Below are 20382 nucleotides of genomic sequence, written 5' to 3'. Positions count from 1 at the left end.
TTTTTATGAACATATTTATATTAAAATTATGTATGTTTTATACTACCTTTTCCTTATGCCAAGTGACCTTCAACGGCACGTTAAAATATCTTCCATACGCTCATAAGATAAGTTTAATAAGTCTAAATGCACAATATAATTGTAGTTGTATAATCTCATATACGATAAAAAAAAAAAGTTACTACTTACATTGAGAGGACGGATTTTAGATCACTCGGAATAGCATGATGAAGAGGATCAAAATGGTACACATTACCATCTCCGTCCATGACCAAAAGTATCCAATGCCTCCTAAATAAACAAAATTCTTAACTTATAAACAATTTGAAAAAAAAATATAATAACTCATTAACGAACTTACGAATAGTTCCATGACATTAGCAACATTTGTGTTCCTCTCAAGGCATCCAACCGAGATGCAATATGATTCACTCGATCATCGAAGCTCTTAGGTCTAACATGTTGGAATTGATCCAGGGTTTAAGAAAAAGTTTAGCGCTTCAGGTAAGCGGCGGAATTTTAAAAAAATTATTTTGACAAGTAAAACGATTTTACTAACCTAGACAAAGAGCAAGTACACGTAAATAAAAACTATTATGAGCATTATAAATTTACTAACCTTTTTAGAAGCTTGAACGTTGAGAAGCTTTTGGAAGGTTGCAACGTTCGTCTCCCCTCGTAGCACGTCTCTCTTCTTTCCTCGGCAACACGAGCAACCACGACAGTTTCTATCACAAGAATCACTCGAGAGAAAAGGAATTAGTGAGTGGGCACTTTTAAACACGTCGGCTCGAGAACAAGTCTCAAAGTCGAAGAGCTAAAAACGCTAGGTCAAATGAGGAGCTAGGTGCCAAAATAAAAACGAAAGAAAACTAGAGAGAGAGAGAGAGGAGTTTGGCCAAGGTAGAGAGAGAAGCTCTCAATCTCTAAAACTTTGGATGAATGAAATGTGAAGAATGAGGGTGAGGGCTCTATTTATAGGAGAGGTCTCACCTTCAATAAGGTAGTTTCCTCTTCTATAGAATATCACATATTCATGAGCCAAATTTCATCTTCTTCCTCTTATTTCACACGGCCAAGAGGATCCAAGCAAATCATTGGATTTGTTTCCTCTTTTATTTGCTTTCTCCTTGCTTGTTTGGCCGCCCATATTGATTTCCTCTTAAAGGAAATTTGTTTCCTCATTTTCTTTTGGCAAGTATCTTCATACATTTATGCACAAAATAATCTCTCTTTTTTCTTTGGGAGTTGGGCGTGTAAGACCTTCTAGAAGGGTCTTCTAGATTTTTCTTCACTTGCTCATGACAACATAAGAAAAGCCCATTAAGAATTTTCAAGTAAAATTCTATGAAATAAAATTAATTCACAAGGCCCAATGAACACATCATGGCCGAGTGATTTAAGTCATCATATGACCATGTCAAAAAATTTATTGACATTCATTTCATGCCATGCCCAAAAAGACAAAATTACCCTTTCGACAATTTTTCGTAAAAATTTGTCTCATTCTTGTTTTGACTTAGCTTCTAGTTTAACTATTCCTACTCGATATGATTTGTGACAGTGACCTCATAGATCCAAATGAACAAAGCTTGAGCTAAATACTTGGACTCAAAAGTTCACAAACCTTTTCCAAGTTTAGCTTAATGTCAACTGACTCCACTAAAGAATTGACACTGAATATCTCTCGGTTCAAATGAATTTATTTTCTACTCAATAATACAACCTAATTGTAATGAGTGGATCCACTGAATATTATCTATGTTTACCCTTCATGAATATCATCAGCTAGTCGGGATTTACAAAATTACCATTTTACCCTTCTAGCTGTTATTTCCTCTACTCATTTGTCGCTTGTGAATAAGTTAGAAACAATGTATTGACGAGGAGCTAACAGGTCACATTGTTTCATCCAAAAGAGTCAAGTCTCAATTTGGACACTGGCCAGTTCATGTATTCACATTCCAAGGAACAAAGCACGAGGTGATATACATTGCATTTCAGCAATCTTGTACATGAATTCCATATCTATGAGAACTTCACAAAGTTACTCATGACATCTTCACAACTTAGTACTTCACCAATAGGTCCTGTTCAGAATCACATAGTGAGTCCGAACTCTGACTTTCTCAAATGAGAATACGTAAGCTGTGAAATGGCATGTCTCATTTCAGGATTGAGGTAAGCACGATGCAATTCATACGTAGTGACTTCGAGACATAAGAGGTTAAATGGTTTGTTCTTATCTTGTCTCTAGAAGTGCACTGGTCAATTCAGTACCTTTGGAAGATACCTATAAGAACTATAGAGTCTCCAACTCTCAATGTCCCATAACTAGACATCATAGATTCTCCTAGCAATCGTACTGAGATGAATAGTCCTTTGACCCTTAGATTGCGAATATATCGTTTTAAGCAAACTACGAAGAGTTTGTTCATGCAAATCTACATTTGTCTTTTCGTAAGTCGTTAAGTTTGTTTATGGACTAAAGACTAATGTTTTATCATAAAGCTTCAAACAAACAAAGAAGAATGAATGAACGTCTCAACTTTTTATTAAATGAATAAGCAATTACAAGCAAGAGTCTTCATGAGACTTTATTACATCAAATGTACTAAATAAAGACTACAACTCTTCTTGTGGGCACCATTGACAACATAACATCGATTGCAACTTCCTCCGGGTTCACAAATCGATATTCGGCTTGTCAATTATTCGCGTACAAGTCCCTAATCAACGAACAAGTTATATACGATTTTCTGTAATTAAAATAAATACTTTTTTTAGTATACATACCTCATGTATATCATAATAGTTGTGGCTCCAATCTCCTCGGATGCTAAGAACTGTTCAATATCTTCTTTTAAAACCATTAAATCTGCAGGAGTTCCAAATACTACAGGATCTTTGTCCATAGTGTATAAATGATTGTCTGTAGAGTTTGCCACAATATCCAACAACGTCGTAATTGGATTAGCGACATCTTGAGTGAGTGGGACAGTCGGAGGAGGAGGTGGGTGAGATTTTGGTTGCGTTCTAGGCGCGACCGGAGTTGATTTGCCTTTCTTCTTCGAGCTTCATATGATAACCTGCATACACTTTCAATTACATCTATAGTAATATATAATATAACCAAAAATCAAAATATACTTACTTCTTCATCATCTAGTATAACTAGTCTCTTTGGCCATGCAACAATAGATTTTATCGCATCGGATAGAATCACCATCTCGTCATCTACAGGAATGGGAAGTGGATCGTTCATGTGCTTGTCTTCTACAAACATCACTGCAACTCTGACATTTTCTGCATCTAGATGCCTCGTGTGCATCATGGGATTCGGATTCTCATCGATCATTAAAATTCTCGATGCGACGATATTGTCGATGTTCCCAATTGCAAGCAAACAATTAGTTTCCTATAAGACAGTAAACAGTAGTTATATTCTATTTGAGCGCTATTACGAACAAGTCACGATAAATGTACTAACCTTAGTAGATGGAGTACATGTCACATTTTCAGCAATTGGAGATGGCACGTACGGCTCGGCTCCATGTGGATTAACGGGTTTTTTGGGTCTCTTAATCTTAGATTTGCGTGGCGGCGGTTGTGGCGAGACATCTTCGGTGACCATAAAGTCTATTAACTCATCATCTATGAAATCCGGAGGATTAGGAGAAACAAAAGGTGTGCGAGGTGATCCTTGTTCTTTGGATTCTGGATGTGGAACTTTCTTTATCAATCCTTTGGTTGCCTTTTGTTTGCGCATGACTGAGGGACCGAGTTCTTCCGTACACGTCTCCTAGCTTAACCAAGATAAAATTTAAATTATTATTTGATATATGCTAGTAGGATATACCAAAACTACTTGATTTTATTACCTGACGTGTTTGTGAAGTTTGTGGTGTTTGTGATGCAAACAATGGAGAACTAAAAGACGGAGGATCAAGAGAAACATGAGGTGTGTGAGGTGGTCCTTGGTCTTTCATTTCCATATGTGGAACCTTCTTTTTCGATCCTTTGGTTGCCTTTTGGCCGTGCCCGACTGAGGCTTCGGGTTCTTCCACAAACATCTCCTAGTTTAACGATAGTAAAATTTATATTATTATTTGATATATAATAATATGATATACCAAAACTACTTGATTTTATTACCTCGTGAGGATGTAGAGTATCATGTTGTTGCGGCACCTGAAACGGAGTACGTTGGGGAGTATAGTGTGGTTGACGCATATGAAACTGAGAACTGAAATCTCCATGATAGGAATGAGCTTGTTGCCATTGTTGACAAGGAGTACTGAAATCTGGGGGGAACTGAAAAGACGGTCCCCTGCTCCAACCTTCTCGCCTCTCTTGCTCTAAATTTCGTAGTCTCTCTTCAAAAATCTTTCTTTCTTCTGCGTATTGTCTAACTTGCTCGACAAGAAGCTTATTTTGCTCTAGAATCGCCATGTGATGTTTTTGACTTTGAAGTTCTGCTTCCTTTCTACTTTGTGAGGATTTTCCCCAATAGCTAGTCGTTGTAGTGGTTCCCCCGACACCTCGCACACGTCCGCTGTACTCGGGCTTGTTAATAACCATTGACAAAATATCAGCCATTCCAACTTCTTGTAAACCTCCCCCTTCTTTTAGTGCATTTAGCTGAGCCTACAAAACGCATATTATTAACACATATTATCATTTCAATAAATCATTCGAACAAAGTTCACATTTTACTCACAATTTCTTTTTGAACGCCTAGTGCATCATCTACAAGCTCTCCTTTGGAAATTCTGTGTGACTCTATCCAAACCGAGGCACGATCCGGTGTAACTCTCTCTGGATGCTTCTTCCTCTATGTTAAGAACATGAATTATAGTAAGTATATACAAAAATGGGACGATACATATACTATTAATGAAAAATAAGATACAATTTTCTCTCGTAACTCCGCGTATGATGTTTGCTCTAGTCGATGTGGAGTAGTGTCTGTCTTCCTTCTCCTTTGTTGCACTTTTCGAAGTTCCTAAGTCAAAACGTAAATTGTTAGAACTAGATTGTATTTAAGAAAAATGGTTACATAATAAGTTACCGTAAATTTTGAACTTAGCCACTTCTTCACATATTTGATCCAATCATCTTTTGGAATGCCGTACTCATCTCCGTGATACTCTGCGAAACTTTCCGAATTAATGTCCTCTTTAACGTTATTGTAGATCTCGTGTGTCAACCTATTCTTGAAATTACGCCACATTTTTCCAATTTTTTTCATTGCCACATGTCGGTAAATAACGTCGATTTCAAAGGTTGTCTGAAAAATGAGTGTTAGATACTAAACAATTATGTAAACATCATACAAATAGTTTTATACTAAAAGAAAAACTATATTTTTAAGGTGGAGAGGAACTTCGTGCCAATCATCGTAAAGAATGGACACTCTTCTAGCTTGAACACCCAAAAGCTTGCAAAGCTTCTTGCCTTATCACCGATAGGCGCTCCATACTCGTCCACGTCACCTCCGAGTCTAGTTCCTTGACTCCTTGCATGTACTTTTGCCGGGAGTTTCGTTGGACCTCTTTTTGCTCTCTCACTAGGCGCAGCATCATCGGAATCGGAAGCTTCATTGTCAGACATTTTAAACTTGCACAAACAATAAATAATTATTAATCGATAATAATTCTATAATAACATCATACTGTTCACGATTCTCTTAAACGAATGAACTTACTTCATCATATTTTTGATCTACATAAATTCCATCTCCATTCTCACGTAAATACAATAACTCCTCGTTGCCAACCAGGATATCATCATCTGAACATAGACATTTGATAGGAGTTAACGTTTTAGCTCAAATATCATTATCATGCACTTCATCCTGAAGTTCATTTGCGTAATCTTTACTCTGCGTAGCGAATACGTATGACCATCTTGACCTGCTCTGACTACGAACATAGAACACTTGTTGTACGTGTGTCGCCATCACGAATGGTTCTTTATGTTAGGAATTCTTGCCCACGAGAAGATACTTATGTAAATTCTCGTTGAAATTATTGATAATATAAAGTTTGACATTTATTATATATTTGAATTGAAAGCGTTATTTCTTATTTATTGAGATTTATTAAACATTCATTATTCCATAGCCTCCGTATCGAAATGAGTCACGTGCTGGGCACCTGAGTACGGGCGGTGTGCTAAAACATGGTCGATGACTGATATACGCCTGGAAAACTATATCTAAAGTCATATATGTGGAACACATAGGTGAAGGCTGATCACTATGTGGGAGCATTCTACACTTGTGGTAAGTGTACGACTTGGACAGGTCTTGGTATAGATGTGTCGTTTAAGGACCGTTACAATACACTAACCGAGGCCACTATGATGGTCACAGTGAGACTTGATCTAAATCCTGAAGTGATCATAGACACTAGGTTATGTTACTGAGCTCTTTGACTTATTCGCTAAAAGGTTATTCATGCTAATCACAACTTATGTCTTGGGAGTTTTCTTAGAGCATAATTCGAGTGGGAAATGATTTACAGATACGGAATCCAGCCTTCCTGAAATAAGGTTAATGTTCTCTCACCTAAGAGTTGATCCAGAACCGATAGATTGCGCGCACTTTCGAAGTAAGTAACGTTCGAAAGAATCTTTCGCTAGGGAAGCAACAATGCTTAGGGCTGATATGTATCAAGGGAAGTATAACGGAATAAATTGACTTCTCTCGATACGGGTTGAACCTGGAGGATCTTGATCACGAACTGACTATATCAGTGGACACTCGTCACGATGAGTAAATATAATTCTAGTATAAAGGAGAGTTCAGTCTTGGCTTATAAAGTGGAGTATTTGACCAAGATTAGACGAATCGATGAAAAAGGGAAAGGACTATTTCGTCTTTTTCATAGTCCCCGATTCGGCTGTGATAAAGGCGGATAAGAACTTTCATATAATAATGTTTATCATTATTCATCTCACTTGTTGAAATTATGATTGACAGCATTAATTTTGGAAAACAGGTATTCGCAGAATTAAATAAATATTTATGGTAGAATTGTTTACTTATCGTTTGATCAAGTAAATAAATAATTATTAATTATTTGTTTATTGTTGGACAAAATAAATAAATGATCACTACTACAAACTTAAGCTACAGACTCGAATGTTTTCAGACGCGACTAGTCGCGTCTAAATAGACACGACTTTAAGTGTTTCAGACGCGACTTGTCGCGTCTGATACAAAATTTCACGAAAATTTTACCCGCGACATATATCCCGCTACTTATTTAGTTTGTTTGGGAATAGACGCGACATTTCGCGTCAAAATATTATGTCGCGTCTATGTAGATTTTGGGGAAATAAAATGGAAATATTCGCATCCCTTTTTTTTGCGGTAGAGAGTTAGACGCGAGACACAACTGATTACAGATTTTTCGGGTCAAATTATTTTATCTTCTCTCTTTTATAAAGGGGTATTCAGTTTAACTTCCCACGAAGCACGAACGCGCGCATTACCACTCTCCCAAGTTTCCCGGTCTGGGCGATGCTCTGTTCCAGAAATTAACGGTCATCCTCCGCGCCGCCGTGAATTTTGGTGAGTGTTTCTCTTGTTCTTCCTCTCTTCCTCTGATATATTCTCACTCCGTCGTTCCAATCCCAGGTTTCACTCCCAAACCCAGGTCCGACGATTCCCAAAAATCCAAATTGTCTTCCTCGCGCGATTTCGGCCGCCGCTCGTCGAGGTTAGTTGATCTCTCTCCTACACTGTGTCGCTCATTGACTGTAACAGCATTGAAATCGAATTGTGGAATTTTGGACGAAAGTGAATTGTGGAATTACCTTTACATGATTTGTCGAATTTCGTTTGCAAATCTGCAAATGCAAAACTCTTTTCCTCTGCAAATCCAACATGGAATCCCGACACCTCTGCATAGATTTTGAAAAAAAAAAGTAAACTAAATCACTCCGTCGTTCCAATCGCAGGTTTCACTCCCAAACCCAGGTCCGGCAATTCCCAAAAATCCAAATTGTCTTCTTCGCGTGATTTCGGCCGCCGCTCCGCCGCTCGTCGAGGTGAGTTGAATTCTCTCCTACACTGTGTTGCTCACTGACTGTAACAAAATTGAAATGTTAAAGGGAATTTTGGACGAAGCTGAATTGTGGAATTGTCTAATTTCCTTTACATAATTTTTCGAATTTCCTTTGCAAATCTGAGCAGTCACGTCCACTGGTTCTATCTCAATTTTTTTTCACAGTAAAATGAAAAAGCAGTTACCTAGAAAAATAATGAATTAGATTACCATCCATGAGAACATACGTGCCATAGAAATAACCAAACATGTATATTGAAATTTTTCTCGCATACAATTGTATTCAAGACGGTCTTGGCCTTTGTCAAATCTGTAGCTGTGCCTTCAATGAAGACATTCTTTGTCTTAAGAGTAATTGCAGAGTGAGCACCATTTATAATAGGGGGTAGAGACAATACAGTCCTGAGGACAAATAAAAACAAATAAGCATCATCAATAAGAATACATTAAATTAAAAGATGTTTAGAAATGTAAGGCATCAACACTTTGGTTATTAAGAAAACTACAATCATATTTTACCAGTGACACTATTCAAGACGAATATATCAACTCGACATGATTAAAAAGCCTGGTATGCAGCTGAAAATCCTACCTGTTGCTATCATATATAACAGGGTATACTGGTTGCCTTCTATTACCTGTTGCTTTTTTGTTGAAGTCGACGGCCTGGTTCGTAGAAGTCCACCGCGTCCGTTCATCGCTCGAGAAATCCGCCTATCGTTAATATTCTCATAACTCGCCCAGCCAATCCTCAGGTACAATATGTCACCCGAAATTTTTATCTGGAAAAGTGTTTTGCTTAAGAAATCCAATATGAAGCAATCAAGTGGATAGCCAAAATGTGTGATTAGATTTAGATGGAGATTAGGGTATCCTTGCCGCTAGAATAAAATTTTAGATATGAAGTAGATGGAATTAGAGGAGAGAAAGTTGGGAAAATTTTTAAAAGAGACTAAGAGGAGAGATTGCTTAATTGGATCACGATCATGGCCTGGTTGTAGCTTAGTCGAATTCCTGTCGCGACCCATTGCTTTGCTGGAATAGATAGGACTTTGCTAATATTATTACATGGTTTTGCTTGTGCACACGCTTGAATTCAATTTGGAATCCTTTTAATAGTGTCGCTTTTCCAACCCCTTTTCCATTCCAAACACCATTCTCTTTCGTGATGGTGTCTCTATTACATGCTCATAGTCATAGTCTTAATAAACCTGCACTACTTTCATATTTGTATTATTATCTAAATTTAAATTCAGAGCTATTGAGATAGAAGAAGAGGTACTAATTGTTGCTTGCTAGGAATCTAGATTCCTGGAGAATTATAATAATTGGCAGATAAGTTAGCGATTAATCTAGAATACTTAGAAATTGTATTATCCTATAAATCAGAGAGGTTATTAGATTATAAAGGGCATGTGAATTATATGAGAAACTAGAGTAAGGAAGAATTTCTCATTCAAGAGAGCGCATAAATCTCGAAAATCCAATATCACCCATTGAATATTCTTCTGTTTCAATCTCAGTGAGTTAAAAAAAAAATACCAGTTCGTATCATTGTTCAATGCTGATATTAGACTGCTATAGTAGCAATGGATGTTCCTCTTTGGCTTGTATTGCCATAGAATATTCCAAAACTTTTTTTCATGCAAATTATTTCACACGGCTTTTCTGCTCATTATTCATTTTTTTTGTCTGTCTGTTTGTTTCGGATTTCAGGAAGTGATTGATACATCTGGCGGGTATGTGTCCGATCCCTCGTACACTTCACTTCCAATCTCATCAGATTGATTTCATGTTTAGTGATTGAATTTTTACACTCTGGTGATATTATTTTTACACTCTGGTGATATTATTATATTAGTCATAGTAGCTATATAACTCGAGTACAAAAAATAAAGTCCAGGTCTTCGCAAAAGTAATCACATAATCATTTATCTATTAGTAAAAACTGTAGAAAATAATGATTACTTACCGAAAATTAGCGGTCAGGTACAAGATTTGCACAGTGGGCAGCTAGCTAAGTATATGAGATGAACAAAAAAAGAAGAAAACCTGGTGATTCTTGTCATAAACAAAACAATATAGCCAACCGATTTACTTACACTCTAATCTATACGAGTCAATGTCAAATTTTTAACACTATGAAAGTCGGTTTTAGATATAACCCTTCTATCCTTATTTACCAACAAATTATAAATTATTTTAACCTTCAAAACTCATGCTCTTTGTTTTTTTTAACCTTCGATCCCATTTAGTCAATTAACCAACGTAACTAACCATATTAAGATGTATCTACTCTCTGCAGATTAGTGTCCGTCTTTCATTGTTGCCGTACGTAGTAATTATTCCTCACTTTTGTATGTAGTTGTCACGAGATACTCGATATTGTCTCGAGACACTCGATCCTTATTTTGGTAATTAAATCATTTGAGTTTAGTAAATTAAATTGTTGGTGATATTTTTAGCTTTGATTTGAGTTAACAATTAAATTATATATTAAATTGTGTTAGGTTTACGAAATAGTAATTAGGAATTTAAATTTGATAATTGGTAAAAATTAAATTGTTTAAACTTTTTGAGCTGTTATGACCGAGCCATGGAGACTCGATTTATGTAGTTAACGATTGTTATTTATGATTAAATAATTAAATTTGCAGATTTTGGTTTGTCAATAATATAGCAGAAATCATGCCAAATTTTTTGTAGAAGTAATTACATTCTTATTTTAAGTGTCAGCCTGGAAGGGACGGTGTCTTTCAATGCCCTTCGCCATAAGAACGTAAGTTGCTTTGCTTGACTTTAAAATCATTTTCAAGATTTGATTTATATCCTTGTAAATTTTCAGAAAGACGAGGACGGAAATCCGGACACCTTGCTTGGAAACTATCAGAAGGTCTATACCAAGAAGGGTGCGTGGACCTCGGCGGAGAGCGAAAGGGCATATGTAAGTTTTAAAATAACTTGTTTACTTAATAATTTTTATTTAACAAATTTAAATTTATATTTTTAACGCGTACAGGGAAGGATGCAAGCGCTCGTCGACGAGCAAAGGCGGCAGGCCACTGACCAAGGTTTACCAGAAGACTTGGAGGCATGGGAGAGATATGCCATGCGTGTGGTTCTCGGGGCTAGGTCTGATCATCTACCGGGGATTGGCTCGATTGTCCCGAGAGGATCGGCTATCAATGCGCAACGAATCGACGATAGTCAAGCTTCTTCTTCTGCTTCACAAGGACCGCCAGGAGTATTGATATCGATGTCGAGTTTCTTAGGACAGCTTCTCGAAAACCTTCAAGCTGCAAGCATTCCTGGTATGCATATTCCAGTCTTACCTCCCGACGTAGCGCAGATGGTATCACAGTTCTGTCCGTCGACTCAGCCAGGGAGTAGCGCTGCCTCACAGCAGACTCCTACGCAGGCAAGGATGCATTCACCGCAGACATCTTCTCAGACGATTCCTGAGCCACCATTAGTGACACGTCCGACTCAGACTACTCCTGATCCACCATCAGTGACACGTTCCGCTCAGAAGGGCAAAGGGAAAACAACAACAAAAGTGAGCTCAAAGGGCAAAGGATCGGGAGCACGGAGAGGAGCGGGACCTGGAGGAGGGCGACCGGGAGGATCCGAGACGTAGATGTGCATCTTATAGACTTTGATATTTTGCACTATTTTGTTATGTATTTCAGATAAATATCGTATGACGTTTATATTAGTTTTTATGAAATATTTACGACTTTTATGATATCATATTTATTAATTTATATGCATTTTTTATTAATTTAAATTAATTCAAAATAAAATTTATACAAATTAATAAAAAAAAAACAAACAAAACTTTTGACGCGAGTTCTCGCGTCTAAAGTATTTCCCGCTTTTTGGCAGGAACATATTTAGACGCGTCTTATCGCGTCTGTAGAAATTTCACAAAACTATTCAGACGCAAGAAGTCGCGTCTGTTTCTGTCCCGCCAAAAGGCGGGAAGACATTTAGACGCGATTTGTCGCGTCTGAAAGTTGTGTCTAGCATTAGACGAGACTTCTCGCGTCTGTTTAGCCAACAACAAAATCGACATTTAGACGCGAGTTGTCGCGTCTGAAAGTGGTGTCTAGCATTAAACGCGACTTCTCGCGTCTGTTTACCAACAGACACAAACATACAGACAAGACCTCTGTCGCGTCTGATGTCGCGTCTATTAGGTAAATAGACGCGACTCTTGGAGCTTTAGACACAACTTTTGTCGCGTCTAAAGCTCCATATTGTCCTAGTGGATTAATTGGGTTTTAAGCAATTGGACGTTGCACACATGGAAAAGTCGAATTAGGGTTTTGGCACTAGGGAGTTGCACAAATCACCTTGGCCGTGTGCCATCATGTTCGAAAATTTCAAATTGGTATTTACCAATATTTTCTCTTTAGTTGTTTAAATAAAGGAGAGAGAATAATATAAGATATTGTCTTTTATTCTCTCCTTATTTAAAGGAAAGTATTTAGGAGAATATATGAGAATATATTTAAAGGGAAATAATATATTCTCCTTTATTATCTCACTAAATAAAATATTCTCTATTTAAATAGAGAATAATATCTCATAGATATTGATCTGATGGATGAGAGAAAAAGTAGGATTCACTTGTTGAGATCCAAGGGCCTAGATTAAATACTCTAGTGTGAACACAATAAAAGGAAATAATATATTCTGGAAGGTTCCATGAATATCTCATTTTACTACTATAAATAGGGGGTTCATGGGAAGGAAAAATTAAGCAATTAATTTGTGAAAAAATTTGTGCATTCTAGCCTCCCTTGGCCGTGCACTTCTGCCTCTCCTTCCCCTCGGAAATTCGTTTCCATTCTTAGTAAAATAAGAGCGAGATCTCGAAACACCTAGTTTCGTGATCTAGTGAGATAAAGACTGTTCCCACTCATCTTTCTTATTCGTCTCGGAGATTACGTTTCGGAAGACTAAGGTGTCATCCTCGAGTCCTTCATCAAGACGACGCAAGGAGTACGCAATTGGTTTAGGAGCGTTCTGTAGCTGAACCGAAAATCAATGTAAGTATTCGTTTACTCTTAAATCGGTTGTTTGACATATATGCTCTCGTATAAAATTAATAAACGCAAATCTAGATCTTGTCATATAATCAATGAATTAATTAGCTCATGATTAGAGTAATTAATTACTCTTCCGCATTAATATGGTTATATGGGAGAATCATCCCCAACAAGTGGTATCAGAGCTAGTTGATTTACTTAATTAATTGATTCGTTCATGTGATTAAATTTAATATGGTTTGAATGAATTTATATTTTGATATGAAGTTCGTGCAATTCAATATATGATTATGTGAATTGTGATTTATGGTTGATCGTAGAATTTTTTATTCTCGCTTTTCTAGTTTTTTGTACACCCGAAATTCAAAGGGTATAGGTTTTTATGTAATTATTATTATTATTATTGTTGTAACCCGATGGTGCGACGTTCTTGATCACGACGATCGGCGAGAGACGGACACACAACGAAGAAGCATGACGGACGAAGAAACCTCCACGACTACGCCACAAGAAAACTTGTCACAAAATTTTGTGACAAGTCTCGGCCGTCCTCTTCGTGCCGGGCCGCGCCCTCGTGGCGGCGGCGGTCCGGTGCAGCCTCAAGTCTAATCTTGACCTAGGTCAAGATTTGAGGATTCGTCCGGACCTCAGCCCGGAAACCCTAGTGGGCTAATTAAGTTTTTAAATGTTTTAGTTAATTAATTGTATGGGTTGAGCCCTAATGATTTTTATTTAAAACATTACAAAATCTATTATTATGATATCGATTTATTTTAAAAGGGACATTGGAATGGGCCCTTGCTTAATTAATTTTTTCGATAAAAAAAATAAGAAAAATTAAATAATTTGATATTGATTTATTTTCTAAAGGACCTAAGAATGGGCCCAATTGAATCCATGGGCCAATATGATTGGGCTCATCTTGATTTTCTTTTAAGAGTCAATTAGGATACGATCAACACGAATCAAACCATGCTTGCTATGCTTGTTTATTTAATTGCTTTGCCATGCTTGTATGCTATAACTTAGATCATGTATCGTATGTTAATGGTTGGCAAGGGCTTTCATTCATTAAAATTGTCTAATTGGATTAGGATAGTTAATTAATGAATGAGTTGAACGGATCGGAGAGCTTTGTCACCAAGCCGATAAGAGGCTAAGCTGAGAGGGTACTTAAGAAGACCTAGTGTCTCACCTTCTCTACTGGGAGCTTTTCCATGAAGGAATACTATTAGGATAATCAAGACTAGAACGTCACAAAATTCCTAATCACTAAGCTATATCGAAACTTATTGTTTTTAAGGGTAGCTTAGAATCACTCGAGCTTTTAATATGATTTAGTAAACACGAGTGTATCACCTAGATTAAAGTAAATGCTAGGAAATTAAAATACTAAAAGTATATTGAGTCTTAGGCCTCCAACATTTACACAACACCGTGAGGATGAAAGATCCCCTCGTGACCGGCGGTTTTCTAAACATGGTGGTCAGTTCCATTCGGAAGGGCTTTTCTGATTCCAATACTAAGGTTGTGTCTCTGACGATAGGTGGGAGGGTTGATCTCTACGTGTACTAGTTACGCTAGTGCGTATGAGCTAGATTTCTTTCACTGAAATGTTGGGTCGACTCATGCATGAACCAACCGGTGGTTTCTCATGTGGCCAACGATTCCTATTAAAATGGTAGTTAGTGAGCATAGTTATGAAGGTACATGTACTGTGATTGTTCACTAATCTGAGATGGTTCTCATTTTCACTAGGTGCACTCCGTTACGTCACCAGAGTGAAACGGACTGTGACTATTAGTCGAATTACCTTGGAATATAAAAACTGGGTCTTTAGTATTTTTTCCCGTGCTTATGCATTATGTTTTTATTTCCTAAATTTATATTATGAATGTTTTTCCTTTTCAATAGTAATTTATGTACTTGTATTTTATTAATTTCAACATGACTTCGAATTATAATTATCTCTTGAAGTATGTTATGGATAACAAAATGAAGTCTGGTGAATGCGCAGTTCTCTATATGAGAAACATGTCGGATTGGATGAATCAAGCCGCATTCGGGGGCACAAAGATTGATGAGGCAACTCGGGTTGAAATAATTCTGAATTCACTCACCGAGGAATACGCCGACTTTGTCATTTACTTTCGTGGATTTGGCCCGGATTATAAGATGATGAAGTTTCAAAGCGAACTTCTTTCTTGGCGTGATGGTTTGATAGAGTATGCTTACCATCAGGTGCAACCGAGTTTGGCACCACAGTCTCGTCCACCTTCACCAGAAGATTTACCATTAGAGAATGTTCTCGTAATGGAAAAGCCATCACTTATAGTGATTCCTGATGATGATGACATCAACCCTGAGTCGTGTGAAGGTAATGTACCGTTCACTCACTTACATGTATTAGAAGCATTATATGCTGGAGATTCTCTCTCGTCCTGGATAATTGATTCGGGGACAACTAATCATGTTTGTACAACCTTACAGGTGTTTGAATCATGGGAGGAACTGAGGGGAGACGAACTACAGCTTAGAGTGGGGAACGGAGAGTCCGTCACGGCTAAAGCTTTAGGAATAGTTCAACTCCAATTTGGAGATAAATATTTGATATTAGATTCAGTTTATTTTATTCCTGGGTTCTGTAGAAACCTAATTTCAGTTTCTGAATTACTTAAACAAAAATTTTCTTTATATGTGAATGAGAAAACTATGAGTGTTTCTTTAGATGGAAGATTAATATGTGATGCCTTATTATATAATGGTTTATATGTATCAACTCCTGAAATTAAATGTTCATTTAATGCTGAAATGTTTAAAGTAGCTAAACTCACATCTAATCAGAAAATTAAACTGTCTAGTGATGAACAAACCTATTTATGGCACTTAAGACTTGGTCATATAAATATAAAAAGGCTAGAGAAGCTTTCAAGGCTTGGGCCGTTGAAACACCTTCAAGTGGAAACTCTACCTGTTTGTGAATCCTGTATTGAAGGAAAAATGACCAAGCGATCTTTTGCTGGAAAAGGATTAAGAGCCACCGAACCTCTGCAACTTGTTCACTCTGACGTCTGTGGACAAATGAGTGAAGCTGCGAGAGGCAGTTATGAATACTTCGTCCCAATTACTGACGACTATTCTAGATATGGTTTCATTTACCTAATGCAACGAAAATCTGAAACTTTTAGTAAGTTTAAAGAATTTCATGATTGTGTTGAAAACCAATTGGGTAAGACTATTAAGACCTTTCGATCGGATCGGGGAGGCGAGTTCTTAGACACTGAGTTCACCGATTACTTGCTTGAGCATGGGATTGAGTCACAATTATCGGCTCCTGGTAACCCTCAACAAAATGAGGTTGCTTAAAGGAGAAATAGAACTCTATTAGACATGGTAAGATCCATGATTAGCTACTCTTCACTTTCAACATCTTTCTGGGGTTATGCATTGAAGACTGCCATGTATATCTTATATCAAGTTCCTTCAAAATCTGTATCCGAAACACCCAAAGTACTATGGAATGGAGCACCTGAAGGTTTGCGTCACTTCCGTATTTGGGGTTGTCCCGCTCATGTCTTGAAAAAGAAATCGAGCAAGCTGGAACCAGGAACAAACATTTGTTTCTTTGTTGGTTATCCAGAAGGGACAAAAGAAGGTATTTTTTATGATCCTATTGATAGGAAAACATTCATTTCAACTCATGCTACTTTTCTTGAAGATGATTATATTAAAAGTCATAAACCTCAAAGTACAATTATACTCGAGGAAACTGTTAGACCAACCCCGAAGACTAACGTCCAAGGGAATCCATCTCCACCTACAATTGTTGTGAGAGTGGGAGATGAAGAAGAAAACACAAACGTTGGTCCAAGTGCTACACTGCCTTGTCGTAGTGGGAGGGTCTCTAGAGAGCCCAACCGATATCTTGGTTTTGAAGCAAACGTCGTTGCCTTGGATGCGAACGACGACGACCCCGTGTCATTTAATGACGCCATGGTCGACTTGGACAAAGAAAAATGGCTAGTAGCCATGGATCTAGAGATAGAGTCTATGCACTCGAATTAACTCAGTCTGGACTCTTGTAGATGCACCCGAACAAATTAGACCGATTGGGTGCAAGTGGATCTATAAGAGGAAGACAGGAGTTGATGGACAAGTCGAAACCTTTAAGGCTAGATCACGAACTGACTATATCAGTGGACACTCGTCACACGATGAGTAAATATAATTCTAGTATAAAGGAGAGTTCAGTCTTGGCTTACAAAGTGGAGTATTTGACCAAGATTAGACGAATCGATGAAAAAGGGAAATGACTATTTCGTCTTTTTCATAGTCCCCGATTCGTCTCTGATAAAGGCGGATAAAAACTTTCGTATAATAATGTTTATCATTATTCATCTCACTTGTTGTAATTATGATTGACAGCATTAATTCTGGAAAACGGGTATTCGCAGAATTAAATAAATATTTATGGTAGAATTGTGTATTTATTGTTTGATCAAGTAAATAAACAATTATTAATTATTTATTTATTGTAATCACAATTTTTTTTGTTGGTTTTACCCCTTAGAATAATTTTATATCCTTCAGAATAGTGTATAAATTTCTCAAACATTAACTCATTGGCTTGCCTAACAATTAGTGTTTTCCATTTGAAAAACTTCAAATTAAACGGAGAGAGTTATGAGAAAATCATACTTCATTATTATATTATATTATATTAGTTAATTACAAAGCATAAGTAAGAAATATTAAACATGATACATAATATACATATTACACATTTTCTAGAGCCAGGTAAACATCGGACCAATTGTCTACATACTCTAGCATGCGAAACACAAGCTAATAAAGTATGCACTACTAGTCTATATAATTGAAGTGTTCAGCTAAATTAGCAGAACAAGCAACAGTGTGAGTAAAATCACCTACGAAGTCGGAAGCACCAAGATGAATGGAGCCATCTTAAAGTTCTTGGTCAATAAAGTTGACCTCCTTTTCTTTCCCCTTCAAGGACGTTTGTACAGTTTTCACAAGTACTCTGAGACTAGGCAAACCTTAGCCCAATGCTCTTTAGTGCACATATGTGACAAGTATCTCCACTTGTCTTGGAAGAAATCTCGTATTTTCCCCTTTTGTGGGGATAGTCAAGATCCTTCTCATCTTGTTGATTTTTACGATAATCTTGTGTGGTCGTGTAGGAATGGTTATGATTATAACCACCTCGATTGCATATGGTCCACGACCGCGTCCTCATCCTCAACCGGGGATATAGTCTTTTGTTCCGGTTCTTCGGAGTTGATTGTGTTTGCTTCAGGGAATGCTTTTGAACCTGTCAGACGAGATTTTGTGATTCATCATCAACAACTCATTATTATTCGGTGCAATTATTAGACAAGTGATCATCTCAAAATATTTTGTATATCCTAGCAAGTGATAATTATGTTGCAAGGTTACGTTTGATGCGTGGAAAGTGGTGAACGTCTTTTGAGCATGTCAACACACAATTTTGAACATTGTAGAGTTATATTTTCTAACCACTTTGTAATCTTGGAACTGTAAATAGGCCCATTAATTACGGTATACGGGAAGTATTACATCTCTCTGCTCTATCCATAATACACTTTGATCTATAATAGTGATATATTCACTTTTAAGTCATTCGTTAAGATGTCGACGAAAGAAAATCAACAACTTTGCCTTGTCCGTTCTTGGTGAGGCATTATCCTCCAAAGGTGTATCGAAGAGATTCATGGATTCTAAATGCATTCCTACATCCACCAACCAAGGCATGTAGTTGTGCCTGTGATATCTAGTGGGTTGAATTCAATCTTCCCAAGGATTGACATGATGGTATCTATTATAGAAGTAAAATAATATATTAGCTAGATTAATGATTACAGACGTGTAAAGTCTACAAAGATTGTAAAGAATAACGAAGTAAAAATCATCTGGTTAAATTATCCAATAAAAACATAAACATTAAGAATAACAATAAGTATGGCAATAAGATACTAGTATCAAACGAGACATTTTGTGTGTAAACTGAAAATAGTAATTAGAGAGAAGAAAATTTGAGATTTGTTTATGGTTAAAATGAGTTGAATAGGTATGTAATTCTAAGGTAAAATATAGTCGTTTTATGGCCTTTATATTATTGTTTTGTATTTTTTAATTTTTTTGTAAAATTAATTATAGTAAACTAAAACAATGTGTAATAAACAAAATTCAGATGTAAAGTGACATACTTAATATAAGTAAAATATTAATAAAGCAGTTAAAATATTAGTAAAAGTAACAGTATTTTTCTATAAGGTTGCAAAGCCTCATTTGTAAAAATAAAAAAATTGACATTGATTATAAATAAGATTAGATCTAATTTAGTATTATACAATAATAAATAATAGTTGATAAAATCTTAGTGTTTAGAATATTATACTTTCGAGTTGATCTTATTGATGAGAGTGATCGTGCTGATAACATGTTATGAAAACCAAAGCAATAATTACACAAAAAAATTGGCTACGTAAGCCACCCAAACTATAGGAATTGTAAATTAGCCAACCTTTGGTAAATAATTTGTAAATAGTCAACTTGCATACGTGGGGCAGCCTATTAACTACCTAAAATATATGTTTGGTTGTGTTAAATAAGGCTTTTATTAATCTGTTAATAAGTTTACTTGGCTATTTACAAGAAATTAACCAAAGGTGGGTTATATCTCAATCCACTATATCCGTGTGGCTAGATAACTTAATAACCCACAATTAAAACTAAGAACTTTAAACACTAACAATTGAATATGAGAGAGAGAGAGAGAGGGAGAGAGATTTTAGAAACCGAGGTGGATTTTTGCTTCATCCATGCTCATGTAGTTAAAGATAATTTAGACAAAAAAAAGGGTCGAGCTAAATTAATTGGTACAACACCATAATAAAGAAGAAAAAAAATAACAAACTAATTGTGTAAGAACAAATGAGCAAACCACATCATTCATAACATTTTTCTCATTATTTTTCTCTCTTTTAATTATAATATATTTAGGTCATTTTGGTGGAAAACATAAGTCAGTCCAGCATTGTTATCACATGAAACAATATGATAAATAAAAGGGAATATATCCCTATATCTTTTCCCAATGTAAATTTTTTTTAGATGGGAACCCACCACTCATAGATAATGGCGCCGTTTGGCATAGGTTTGTTAAAAAAAAAAGGTGTTTTTAGATTCAGATTTTGGGAAAAAAAAAAAAA

The 20382-nt window shown here is 36.5% G+C and overlaps 1 protein-coding gene across 6 annotated transcripts; it reads left to right on the top strand.

Annotated features, from left to right (window-relative positions):
- Positions 1-7501: 7501 nt before the first annotated feature.
- Positions 7502-11856, top strand: LOC149407632 (uncharacterized). Of its 6 annotated transcripts, none has more exons than XM_089626899.1 (8): positions 7502-7579; positions 7646-7727; positions 7969-8058; positions 8690-8830; positions 9792-9814; positions 10812-10854; positions 10921-11019; positions 11095-11856. In XM_089626899.1, the coding sequence occupies exon 8, from the start codon at positions 11101-11103 to the stop codon at positions 11710-11712; it is 612 nt and encodes a 203-aa protein (XP_089483025.1). In that variant the 5' UTR covers positions 7502-7579; positions 7646-7727; positions 7969-8058; positions 8690-8830; positions 9792-9814; positions 10812-10854; positions 10921-11019; positions 11095-11100; the 3' UTR covers positions 11713-11856. The 6 variants fall into 6 exon arrangements, with proteins under 6 accessions (XP_089483025.1, XP_089483055.1, XP_089483039.1 ...); XM_089626929.1 differs by having other exon boundaries at positions 10806-10854; XM_089626913.1 differs by having other exon boundaries at positions 10782-10854.
- Positions 11857-20382: the final 8526 nt, after the last annotated feature.

The sequence above is a fragment of the Urtica dioica genome, chromosome 1, assembly GCF_054948205.1.
Source record: "Urtica dioica subsp. dioica isolate 48M chromosome 1, U.dioica_male_clone48M_v1_H2, whole genome shotgun sequence".
NCBI classification, from domain to species: Eukaryota; Viridiplantae; Streptophyta; class Magnoliopsida; order Rosales; family Urticaceae; genus Urtica; species Urtica dioica.
The sequence above is the reverse complement of the archived record's forward strand: the minus strand, read 5'-3'. Positions and strand labels throughout refer to the sequence as shown.